This window comes from Aulonocara sp. 'chitande type north' Nkhata Bay, linkage group LG6 (genome assembly GCF_057382095.1).
Source record: "Aulonocara sp. 'chitande type north' Nkhata Bay isolate Kocher_YH1m ecotype deep benthic linkage group LG6, A_spYH_male_GT1.1, whole genome shotgun sequence".
Classification (NCBI taxonomy): Eukaryota; Metazoa; Chordata; class Actinopteri; order Cichliformes; family Cichlidae; genus Aulonocara; species Aulonocara sp. 'chitande type north' Nkhata Bay.
Window position 1 is genome coordinate 18,428,400 of NC_141349.1, and position 12,250 is coordinate 18,440,649.

The window sequence follows — 12,250 nt, forward strand, 5'->3', positions numbered from 1 at the left end:
ACCAGTGAGTGAGCTGCTCATGGATGTTTGTGCTCTGAGTGCGTCTTGTTGTCCTTGCAATCTTTGAGCAGTGGATCTGTCTCAGTCTTTACTAATGAACCTAATTAGTTCATGCTCCAACGGGTCTGTTTTTAAGACTCCACAACTGGGATCAAATTAAAAATAGGCATATAGTCTTTCAAAAGCAAGATCTCTCTGTTTAAACATGCAATGTCTTGTGTTTGAAGTATTGTTTCATTTGCAGATGATTGCATTGACTCAGTATTTGTAACTGGCCTTTTTGTTTGGTTACCAGGGTTGCAGAAAGACACTTAAGAGAACGATGCAGAGACTGTCTAATGTAATTTTTTACTAAACACTTTTTGCCCTTTTCTTTGTCTTCTTGCTCAGGGCACATTCAAGTACAAGGCTGAGAGTGACTTGTTGTTCGCTGAGCATCATAAGACCTTACTGTATGACGGCAAGCTGTCTTCTAGTATTGCCTTCACTTACAATCCCCGAGCCACAGACGCCCAGCTCTGCCTCGAGTCCTCCCCAAAGGACAATGTCTCCATTTTCGTCCACTCACCCCATGCGCTCATGCTGCAGGTAATTACACCCTCACAGTTAACACTTAGTGCGTCTATCATATTAGAGCCATCCATTGGAGTTGGTATTTATAGCATTGCTTTAACCTTAAGCCACCATACAGCACCAACATTAAAGCAGTTTCACTGCCTAAATTCATTCAGCACCTGTACACCTGCTCCTTCCCTCCCACTGTTCCATATGTACCACTCTTTACTCTCTTTCTTCCCACACGGTAATGAAAGTGGCCCAGTTGGCATCTTTTCATTTTAATAGCCTCATTAGGGCAGAGGAGCGAATGTGTTGAGCCAGCCAGACAGACTGCTGCAGCTGCTGAAAAATGCCATCCTGGTGCTCTAATTATAAAATTGGCTTTCTCTGGGAGATTTAGTTTGGAAATACATTTGAGTAGTTGTGCATTTTTCTTCTGTAGCTGTATATGGTGTTAGTGCATGGACATTTTCCAAATTCTGCCATAGTCATGTACGTACCCACAAATATGCTCAGAGAAATGTGCACCACACGTGTAAAACTGTTTCTTCAATCATGTTGAGTTTTCTCCTCTCGAGCGCTAATTGAGTTTTTCTCTCATGCCCTCTCATCAAAGAAAGTACTTTGTTTCCTCTGTGGGGGAGGCCTTTGCCGCCACATAAACATACGCTCCCTCCACCACACAAACACACTCGGTGTGAAATATGAACGAATGTGTGACCTATATTTGCAGCTTTGGTATTCCATGCTCAAAAATTCCAATCCTATAGAAGAAGGCGGGAAAAATTCTCACTTTTTTCAGTTTGTTTTTCTCATCCATTAGTTGTGTCTACCCTCTCAAACACTGAGCAACATCCATATAAATTTTGGGGGAAATATTATAAAACATTACAGTAAATAAGAGGAAATATCAAAACTATGGTTTGAGGTTAGGAGGTAAGCAGGCAGCAACAGTCAAAGATTCAAATGAGGGCTCTTATGTTATGCTGTGGCAATAAAACCCCCAAAGTAGTTACATATCCCTGTAATTATCAGAAGAAAAGAACATCTGTGTGACCCTGTGCGATTCTGATTACATGTGTAACGTGGCTATATGTGTGTGTGTTTCTGTAGGATGTGAAAGCTGTGGTGACTCACTCAGTCCAGAGCGGCATACACTCTATCGGTGGTGTGCAGGTCCTCTTCCCACTGTTTGCACAGCTGGATTACTGCCAGCCTTCCAGCAATGAGCTGGACACCTCTGTCTGGTAACTCCACTTACGTGCACTACAGTAGTAAGCCGAGCAGTGAATAATCAGCAGGCTTTTGTTCATTTGTCATTAAGACCACTCAGGTTGTAACACATATGGTGTTTTATTAGGGCTGTTACGTGCAGAGTAACAGTGAATCAATTTGTACTATTATTTCTCAACGACTCTAGAATTGAATGGTCTAAATAGTGTACGCTGCTTGTTAAATTAAAAGTTTACTCTCAGATTATTTCATCCTTACTAAATGTTTAGTTCAATACATGCGTTGCTTTGTTTATTACTTCTAAATTGCATTGTGGATGTTTTTGCAGTCCTCAAGGTGATGCTAGGTTGAAACTGTTACCCCAGCACAAAGGAGACACACAACCTCATTCAATCACATTTCCTGTATGATGTGTTCTTGACAGTCTGGGCTTTGTCAGCAGCTTACATAGACTGTCACTGTCTGACTTGTAGTCTGTCCTTCTCTTTGTCACCGTTTGTCTTTCTGTCTGTGGCTCTTAGCTGCACTTTGCTGTCCTTTGTGATGGAGCTCTTGAAGAACTCAGTGGCTATGCAAGAGCAGGTCTTGGCCTGCAAAGGCTTCCTCGTCATTGGCTATACTTTGGAAAAGGTGAGTAAACTGGCTTAACTGACAAGAAGACAGTTTTCCTGTCCTGGTAATGATCCCAGCACAGCTGTAACCCTAATATTCATTCATCTCCAATGCTAATACACTAACACAGGCACACATTTACACTTACTATACTCTTCCTTTGGCTTTGCTTGGAAGTCACTCTTATGAGTCTGTTAGGCAGACTATTTCCCTTCATCACTTTGCCGTCTCTTTACTGTTGTACTTCTTATGGATTTTTTTTCCTCCCTCACCTCCATTTGTGTCACTTTGTGCCTTCTTGTCTCTCTCTCTGCGCCAGTCTTCCAAGGTGCATGTGACGAGGCCTGTCCTGGACATTGTACTGGCCTTTTCCAGATACCTTAGCAACTTGCAGAATGGGATCTTGCTGCTCAAGCAGCTGTGTGACCACATTCTGTTCAACCCTGCCATCTGGATCCATGCCCCTGCTAAGGTAACACACAGGGCTACATTATTTTTTGGTTATGTTTAAAAAGATGTAGAAATGAATTTGTACTGCACACAAATTTGCCCCTCTGTGCTTTTGCCCTAGTTCAAGGTTATCCCTCCACCTGTAACTGCCATTAAAACCAGAATGTCTCAGTTAAACCCTTAGTAGCTTTCCAAGCATCCAGCTGCCTCTCAAAGGAACAAAAAGCAAGGACACAGTAAAACAGGACTCAGCCCTGAGTCCATGCACATTTAAATTTCATTTGCTTTTATAACCTGTGCAGGTGCAGTTGACACTCTACACCTACCTGGCAACAGAGTTCATCAGCACAGTGACCATTTACAACGCTGTTCGCAGGGTGGGCACTGTGCTTCAGATCATGCATACACTAAAATTCTACTACTGGGTTGTCAACCCTCAGGACCGCAGTGGAATCGTACCCAAAGGCCTAGGTGAGCCTACACACAAAATGCAAAAATATGCAGCAATTACGACATAATCACACCCCTGATTAAACTTTCACATGCACATGTGCACAAAAACACAGATTCACACATACAAGCACACTCACACTGTATGCAAGTCCTTTCAAGTGATATAGAACTTTTACAAAATAAAATGGATCATCTTGTAGTTTCATGCCTTTCTTTTGTTAACCACGCTAAACAGCCATTGAACTCTTTGGGTTTTCAGAAGGTCCAAGGCCAAATCAGAAGGAGATACTCTCTTTGCGAGCCTTTCTGCTGCTGTTTGTCAAGCAGCTCATAATGAAGGTAAGCTCATGCCTCTTCCTCAGGCATGTGTTGTAACTCAGCATGCACTTCTCTTGTCCTTAGGATGATTAGAACCTTTAACCTTTGATCTGTCTGTTGGTAAATAAATGTATTATATTTGCTATATCGGACTTTTTTTTTTCATTATATTGTAATGCATACATTACACTTGGCTTTGCAGGGTTCAAATATTTTATTACAGTATGTGGGATTTCGATATCATTAAAGGTTTCATCATTATAATCTTTGCATTTTTAGGGTTTACGGGGTTAAAAATGTTGTTTCTTAGTCACCTCTTTTTCCAGTCTTGCGTTGTTAAAACAATCTGCGCATTTTGCATTTTAGGATCATGGAGTGAAGGAAGATGAGCTACAGAGTATCCTCAGCTACCTCCTAACCATGCATGAGGTAGGCATAGACCGGCAGAGAGAGAGACCTCACCACCAGATGGCAACACAGTACCGCTACACTGCATTTAGTGTGTCTCACCATGTGATGTGGAGAGCATGAGCAAACACTTCCTGCTTCTAAACGCTGCATTACTGGTTCTTGTTATTCTTCCAAGTCTGCCAGTTTGAGGTCCTGACAGAAGTGGGGTTGTTTACAGTGAAGTGATGCATAGCAAATGAATCATTCAGATCAGTCAGTAACGCAGTGAACCTAAGTGGTGTTTACAGCACTGTCTGGAAAAGCCACCATCATGCAGCAGCCATACATTGCACAGCCTGTATGTTGTAATTCTTTAGTTCAGACGCTTGTGATGTATTCCATGTATTATTGCTGCTACTGCCACTGCTGTACAAGGCAGAAATATAAATATCAATTAGTGACTAGACATATATTTGCTTTTAGCTTAGATTAAAATACACAGTTCACTGTAAGCCCCTCATAATTTAGATATCATTGATAAAGCTGGCTCGTTTCCCACTGTCCTTTTTTAATACTACAATAGCTTCAGTCTCCTTCCTTTATGTTCCTCAGGACGACAATCTCATGGATGTGCTGCAGCTGCTGGTCGCTCTCATGTCTGAGCATCCTGGATCCATGATTCAGGCCTTTGACCAGCGGAATGGGATTCGGTAAAGATCGACTTTTATATCCATATTCATGAGCTCCTTTACAAACGGTGTGAATGGTTCCAGTTGAATTTCTTAGTTTCAGCCCTAAGATATAAGAATTGAATATGCATGTATTCATTAAAAAAGCTTTTAATGTATAAATATGCGTTTCTTTTTGTTAACGCTTAACTGTTAACTGTTTTCTGTTTTTCGTCCCACAGTGTGATTTACAAGCTTTTGGCCGCCAAAAATGAGGGAATAAGAGTCCAAGCACTCAAAGTTTTGGGCTACTTTCTGAAACACTTGTCACCAAAGTAAGTACTTTATTAGAAGTCTTTGTTCATACAAGAACACATTTTTTACTTTTAAGTGACGAAACAACAGAAAGCCAACACTGGCAGATTTTTTTTTTTTTTTTTAATAGAGTAGACTCTGCACTATCACTGCATACAAGCTGGATCTGCTGTCTCTAACCACGTGCTGTTTTTCTCTGCACTGCACTGTAAAATAAAAAGGGGGGAAAAGGGCTCTTCAAAAATTTTGCAAACGAGAGGAAAAAAGTCCTTAACTTTGTTAATTTAAGAGTTTTATTTAGATGCTTACTGGATATTTTCTTAACAGTTTTGTTAGTTCTTTATATTCTAAAAATTCAGTGCATTTTCTCATTATCCTGATTTTAACTGTATTATAGCTAAAACTCATTTTTAAAAGGATTCTTGTTAACATTTAATTTGTATTAGCCCACATGCTGACAGAACACACTAAAATAACTTAGTAAAATAAGAATTTAGCATGTCAGTATTGCCATTTTGGGTGATGATACTTAATATAAATTTACTTAATGAAATTCTAATGTTTTGGCTAATAATCACCATTGATACTGTGCAGCTTGTATTGATATAGGAGTTAGAGAAACAACTCTAACCATTGTCTTTGCAGCAGTTTTAAGCCTTGAAATCCACATGTGCACATCTGCAAGTAGTTCAGTTTTCGAGGCTATGATACAAAAGTAAAAGTGGGGCTGATGAATGATTAGAGATGAAAGCAACAAAGAAAGCAAAAACCCAGGCTTCGTCAGCGGGGATTCTCTTTTTCATTTCCTCCTTGTCAAATGTTAGCAAGAGCACAGCTGATTTGTACCGCTGCAGATTTCAAACAGAGGCGTGTAAAGATTTTTTTTATCTTAACACGGCTCCGTTTTTTTTTTTTTTATTAACATTTGAGCTATCACACACTCCAGATTTGCTTTTGTTATTCCTTATAGTGTAAAGAGTTTTGTTCACCATTGATTTTAATATTGATTTTAAAATTGAGATTCTGCTTGTGTGTTTCTGCAAACAGATATAGGTTTGGTTTATCATGTTTTCCAAAATAACAATTGTTTAAGCAAATACTGACGACTGCTGACCGACCTTTGACCTCTTTATCATTTCAATCAGGAGGAAAGCAGAGGTCATGCTAAGTCATGGCCTGTTCTCCCTGCTCACCGAACGCCTGATGCTTCACTCCAGCCACTTCACCATGACAATGTACAATGTGCTTTTTGAGGTCTGTATGCTGCCCATTCACCCTCGAGGCTCGTGCTTGCAGAGTGAAAGCTTTCTATTAACAAAACACACACTAATAACCTCTGTGTTCAGCCACATGGCCCATTTTTCCCCCCCCAATATGCTGAATTTGTGCCTTATTATCTAATCTGTCTCAGTTGTTTGTACTTGAAAATGCAATAACACATTAGGTTGACCACCAACAGAAATTTGATTTGTGAAATAATTTAGAAGCATGCAGATATCCCTGTGCTTTGTTTCTCTGTTATCCTTAAGACTTATGTGGACATTTATGACTTGAATCCCCCGATAGATTCTTACGGAGCAGATCTGCACTCAAGTGATCCATAAACAGCATCCGGACCCCGACTCCACTGTGAAGATTCTCAACCCACGTAAGTGCCTCCTCCGCGCCGCACCGCTCCCTTAAATCATCTGCCGCAGCATACCCTCTACATACCTACGGCTCTGTGCCGCAGGAGGATATTCCCCGTGGAACCGTGCGATCGCTATATACCGTCAAACAAATGAACGACATAAATTTTGCAGCCGGAGCGTATTTTCAGACTCCTGAACCTCAGATGTAAACCTTACACGAGGATGGTGCAAACACTTTGTGACAAATATACACTCGTCTGCTGGTTTTATTGAGCCTCGGCGTTGTTTTTCACGGGGATTATTTTACATATAAAGGAAAGATAAATGTAGTGACATGATAATAATTTATTCAGGTTATAATTGTTTTTTTAATGCATTTAGGTTTAATTAATGGTGAGTTTGGATTTTTAATGTTTTTTTTTTCTTAAATTAAATTTTTCTTGTTTTCTTTAATTGTACAATAATTAACTTTTATATAATTTTTGCTATTTTCAATGAATGTTAAAATGAAAAATATTTGCATAACTGATAACTATTATTACTTGGCCATTTTCTGTTTGCTTCACATTTGTATATTTAATTATAGGTGGGATAAACACAGCCCAGGATGGTGGCTTTGGTCACTTTTATTATTATTTTCTTTAGGCTGTTACTTACCTCGAATTTTACGTCAACTCACCAAATCTTTCCCTCTGTTGAAATCTTAAGTGTTCATTTCAAGCAAGAAAAGAAAACATCCCACTCTCTTTCATACTGGTGCTTTCATAGATGCATATGCAGCTAAAAAAAAGAAGCTTTAATCAGTCTGAAGTCCAAACACAAGCAAGGTTTACATCCAGCCAGACTTAATCTGACAAGGTCTTTGTGTAGTCACACATTGATTATCCCAGGCCTTTATTGCGTTAAAATCTCTCCTGCCCAACCATCCCGGACAGGCGGTATATATCATAGGAACCTTGTATGGGTTTGCGAGCATATTGTATGGAACATAGACTGGTGGTCTGTTTCTCCTTTGCCGTGTATTCTCTTGATTTAATCTGTGACAAACTCCCAAAATGGCCCCCTGATTGCAGTCTTTAGTAACGTCAGAGCCAATCAAACAAACCGAGGAAGTACCGTTTCCCTCAAATTAACTCGAGGGAAAAGAACCAAGAGCAAATGGAAAAAAGAAGGGAAAAAAAAGAAAGAAAGGAACACGCCATCCCTCCATCCTCATTCCCGGTACATGCTGGGGTAATTTTCTGGCGGTAAAGGTTCAGCGACTCATAATTTGAGTGACTAAGGCGTAGAAACAACACAACTGTCTGCCGGGGCAAGGGGGCATCGGTTAGCGCCAAGGTCTGAAGAGACGAGTGAAATCCAAGCCCTACCGTCTCTCTACTCAGAGCAAATGGACACTGACATTGTCTAGATAATTCATCTAAACAGTCAGTCTCTTTGGTTTAACCGAAGCCAAGCATTTCAGAAGGGCCTGTGACTCTGGCGCTCTCATTTGAAACAATACCAAAGCCATTACAGTATGATAAAGATCAATGGCTCTGGGCTTTTTATTCTCCTCTGTTCTGTTTTTCTTACCACGGGCGCAGATTTTCAGGTGTGCACAGCTGCAAGTTCAGATAGTTTGTGACACAATGATTTGCACATGTTGAAACCAATGTATGATATAGCTGTTGATTTGCTCGGTTTCCCCTCCTGCGACCAATCCTTTTTGTATATCCAAACACGATGCTGGCTGTTTCCAAATTCAAATGTTATTTTATAAGCCTTGAAAATACTGCTTGGCTGTTATGTATTACATTACAAAATGCACAAAGCAGATGCAGTATTTTTGATATTTTCCAGCACTGGTGCCTTTTTTTTTCTTTTTTTTTTTTTTTTAACTCCATAAAGCATTTTTATCTCAGACTGTAAACAGAGTGGGTTTTTTTCCCTCTTCCAGAGATTCTGAAGGTAATAGCTGCTCTGCTGAAGAACTCTCCCCCCTCTCAAGAGAGCATGGAGGTGCGCAGGGTCTTTCTGTCAGACATGATCAAACTGTTCAATAACAGCCGAGAGAACCGCAGGTAAGAATCGGACCGATTCAAAGGATAGAGAAGTACATCACACGTCAGTGCACGCTGCGTTTAGGCGCCCGTGGGATTCGCCACCTCCTCATTTGCTGCCGTTTGTTTTCAGGAGCCTGCTGCAGTGCTCGGTGTGGCAGGAGTGGATGCTCTCTCTGTGCTTCATCAACCCGCAAAACAACGAGGAGCAGAAAATCACAGAGATGGTGTACGCCATCTTCCGCATCCTGCTCTACCACGCCATCAAGTATGAGTGGGGTGGCTGGCGAGTCTGGGTGGACACCCTGTCCATCACGCACTCCAAGGTCAGCTCATTATATCCCCGCACACAGAGCTCACACACAGCTTTGTTTATCCTTCTCTACAAACTTCTTCCATTTCCTCGTCTGTTTTTCTTTTTAACATCTTACCATTATCTTTCTGTAGCAAACACACTCACCGTCTTGCTGAAGTATCGTCAGCCTTGAACACTCACAACATGACTGTAACCACAAGCCTCTTCCTCCTTTTCAATTCCTGCCAAACAGAAAGCAATGATCATTCAAAGCAATCAGTTCTTCCACCCATGTCTTTACTTTCAAATGTGACACAACACAATTCATCAAATAAAAGAATCACGCAGCATTATCATCTCGCCCGGTTACTTTCAGCAGAGGCGAGTGGGGTAATTGAACCTTGCGTCCCGGTGCCCATCAGATAAAGCTATGGAAGCTATATAGTGATTGTAATTTAAAAGCTAGTTTCAGTATAAACCAATTGGAAAGAATCCCTTCAGCCTTCCCTCTCTGTGTTTATGTATAGCGTCTCTTTCTTTCACATCACACAGATAAAAATCAACTTCTGGCACGTTTTATTTCCAAAACCTGAATTCAAAATACTGCTTTAGAAATTCAGTGTTGATATCATATTGCGCTCCTCTGTTCCAGAGCAGTGAAGTAATTGAGGCTGGTGTCAGATTGTGGTCTGGGGGGTTTTTAAGCCTGGCAGATTGAAAGTTGAGTTAAAGAAGTGCTCGTGATATGAGACGCTTCACTGTAGCCTTGAGTGCCGTGACAGGTTTCATCCAACAGGGGGCACAGAAAGACTGCCAGGGAGATCAGCGGCATGTAGGCTGCTGTGTGTGTTGGATGTGGGGTGTTTTAAAACTCCCACACATCTGAACACTGAAGCACAATGATAAGGACTCAAGAAGAAGAAAATATTGGTCAGCATATTGTAGAAGAGTGTCAGTGAAATTCTGAAAAGGTAACACGCGTATGCACAACAGCAGATGCTGCTGCAAGCTTGAGTGTCTTGAGATATTTCAAAAAGAAATAGACTGCTGGGGAGCGTGAAAAATACTAATGCTATTATTTTAGCTGTTTTGTTTTTTTGTACAATAGGGATAAACTCTATTTTTTTTCTTCCCCCCACAATGTGGTGTAATTGCAGCAAGATTAATGCTGTTTCTTCTTGACTGAAGTTACAGTTGTTCCTGCTGAATTTCACCCTTACAGTGCGTGAATAAACCCATGCACTTGTACAATGTGACACACACACACACAATGTGACACACACACACACACACACAAATACACAGAGGGCCGGGGACTGCCTCTGAATCGAACTTGCAGCAGGTCCCACCAAGATGCATGCATCTGCTATAAAAAAAGCTAAAGAAACTCAATTGCAATTTTATTGTCCCGTTTGATAGATTTCCTGCCACCTTTGTAGCACCAAAGCTGTTTGTCACTGTTGCTATCTCCTCCCACTGCTGCAGGGCTGTGTTTGCACGCGCGATTGTAGTGCGTTTGTGCGTGCGTCCGTGCACACGCGTGCGTCTGTTGTGAGTTACCAGGCACATTTTCTTTTTGCCCTCCTTCTCTCTCGAGTTCTAGCAAGCCCTTCTCTCTGATCACATTGAATATTCATGGGAGCTGCGCGTGAACAATCAGAGAAACAAGGCCTCATAAATACAACCAGCCCACCGGGAGCCTCTTGATAAGCGCATATATGCATTCACACATACTTGCACACCTCCTCTTTACAAAGACTTTTCATGATTGAGTTTGCCTTGTGTAAAACACGGTAAAATTATCAGTTTGATTTGTAGAGTGATGCTGTACTTGAAGCTGAGCACGGTCTGAAAAGTTGTCTGTGACTCGCACTGAAACTACTTTTTCTATTGATGCAGGATGGCTTTAAAAAATATTAGACATTACACACAGAGTTTTATTATCGTTTACAGGCTCTAATACACAGGAATTTCTGTCTAGCTATAAAAGTTTTGTTTTTAAAAATTATTTTTTTAATGTAAGTGTCGTATCTGTGATCTGAGTGTTGGCTGTTCAGATTTCTGGCTGATGGAGTGGGATGAGCAGCAGCATGTCTGCTTTTTACCTTTTTTGTTCTTGTGTTAAATTTGTGGGTTTTTCCTGGCTCAGAGTGGGTGTTTGGGTGAATGATCACTGTGTACAGTAAAAGCACAGTCTGTTGAATTTTTACACATATCTTGTCACTCTTTTGGCTGCACGATAAAATGATAAACATGAGGTTCCTTTGGGGCTGTCTAGAACCAGTTTGTAGGACACCAAAAATTCTTTTATGCAGTTAAAAAAAAATAAAAGGTGGTTTGTAGATAAAATAAATTGTCTTTTTTTGTGATATCATTCATTTACATGCTAGACACCTCATCACTAGGGACAGATATTGTTACTGTGCTATTTGTGCCAGTGCTGCTTATTAATATTCTTTTTCTTGATGGTTTCAATAGACATTTAATGACTTATGGCTACTTTTGACATATTGGCGAGTTTGCCGACAGCACAGCTGCTCCATAGGAAGTCAAAGAGATGACTTTGTGTTACCTTATTTAGCAGTAGTATATACATTCCCCTTTTATTTGCAGACATTAGCGATACAATGCTTACTAACAAAGGTAGCTACAAATATTGTATACCTGCTGATATTCTAATTTTCATATTTAGAGTTTGAGGAGACGATATAAGAAAACTATTTGCATTAAGTTGCTGTGTGTATAGTTTCCCCACACACACATGTGTGTTTGTGTGTTCATATGTGCATTTATTCACATCAATCATTAGTGTATCTGCACGAGTGTCTCTAAGTAGACAGATGTTTCTGCAGGTGGGCACGGTGACACAACAGCCCTCCCACTCTCTGCCCACATAACCCACCCAAGGTGCCCCTCGTCCGTCTCTGCACACAAATCAGTTTGAGAACGAGGAGTTCTCCGAAAGGGAGAGATCGGGGCGTGAAGGTCCCGATGCCCTTCACACTTCCACTGCTGGCTATCGTCATCACCTGCCAGACTTTTCACCACAAAGATGGCGATAAGCAGAGAGGAGCAAAGATATCTCTGACATAATTTAATACACATTAAGGTATTAAAATTCTTCGCTCAAACCCCAAGTGTAATAATTTAGTCTGTTTGAGTTTGTCATGGGGTGCTAAACATCACAGGAATAGTAGTTCAGCAAAACAGTCTTTGCCTTCTGGGATTATTAAGATTATTAAGACACACACACACACTTGACTCAAGCTGTTGTTCTTGGCAAAG

At 40.7% G+C, this 12,250-nt stretch overlaps 1 protein-coding gene across 8 annotated transcripts in view; it reads left to right on the top strand.

Moving 5' to 3' along the window:
• Positions 1-12,250, top strand: part of lrba (LPS-responsive vesicle trafficking, beach and anchor containing) — a 176,200-nt gene that overhangs the window by 34,873 nt on the left and 129,077 nt on the right. For all 8 annotated transcript variants that reach the window (XM_086295381.1, XM_086295382.1, XM_086295384.1 and 5 more), the window contains exons 9-21: positions 391-588; positions 1,672-1,805; positions 2,313-2,421; positions 2,723-2,875; positions 3,156-3,324; positions 3,566-3,645; positions 3,991-4,053; positions 4,627-4,724; positions 4,925-5,017; positions 6,143-6,251; positions 6,564-6,645; positions 8,568-8,691; positions 8,804-8,996. In XM_086295381.1, coding sequence (XP_086151507.1) covers positions 391-588; positions 1,672-1,805; positions 2,313-2,421; positions 2,723-2,875; positions 3,156-3,324; positions 3,566-3,645; positions 3,991-4,053; positions 4,627-4,724; positions 4,925-5,017; positions 6,143-6,251; positions 6,564-6,645; positions 8,568-8,691; positions 8,804-8,996 — 1,605 coding nt within the window. The remainder of the gene's footprint in view (positions 1-390; positions 589-1,671; positions 1,806-2,312; positions 2,422-2,722; positions 2,876-3,155; positions 3,325-3,565; positions 3,646-3,990; positions 4,054-4,626; positions 4,725-4,924; positions 5,018-6,142; positions 6,252-6,563; positions 6,646-8,567; positions 8,692-8,803; positions 8,997-12,250) is intronic.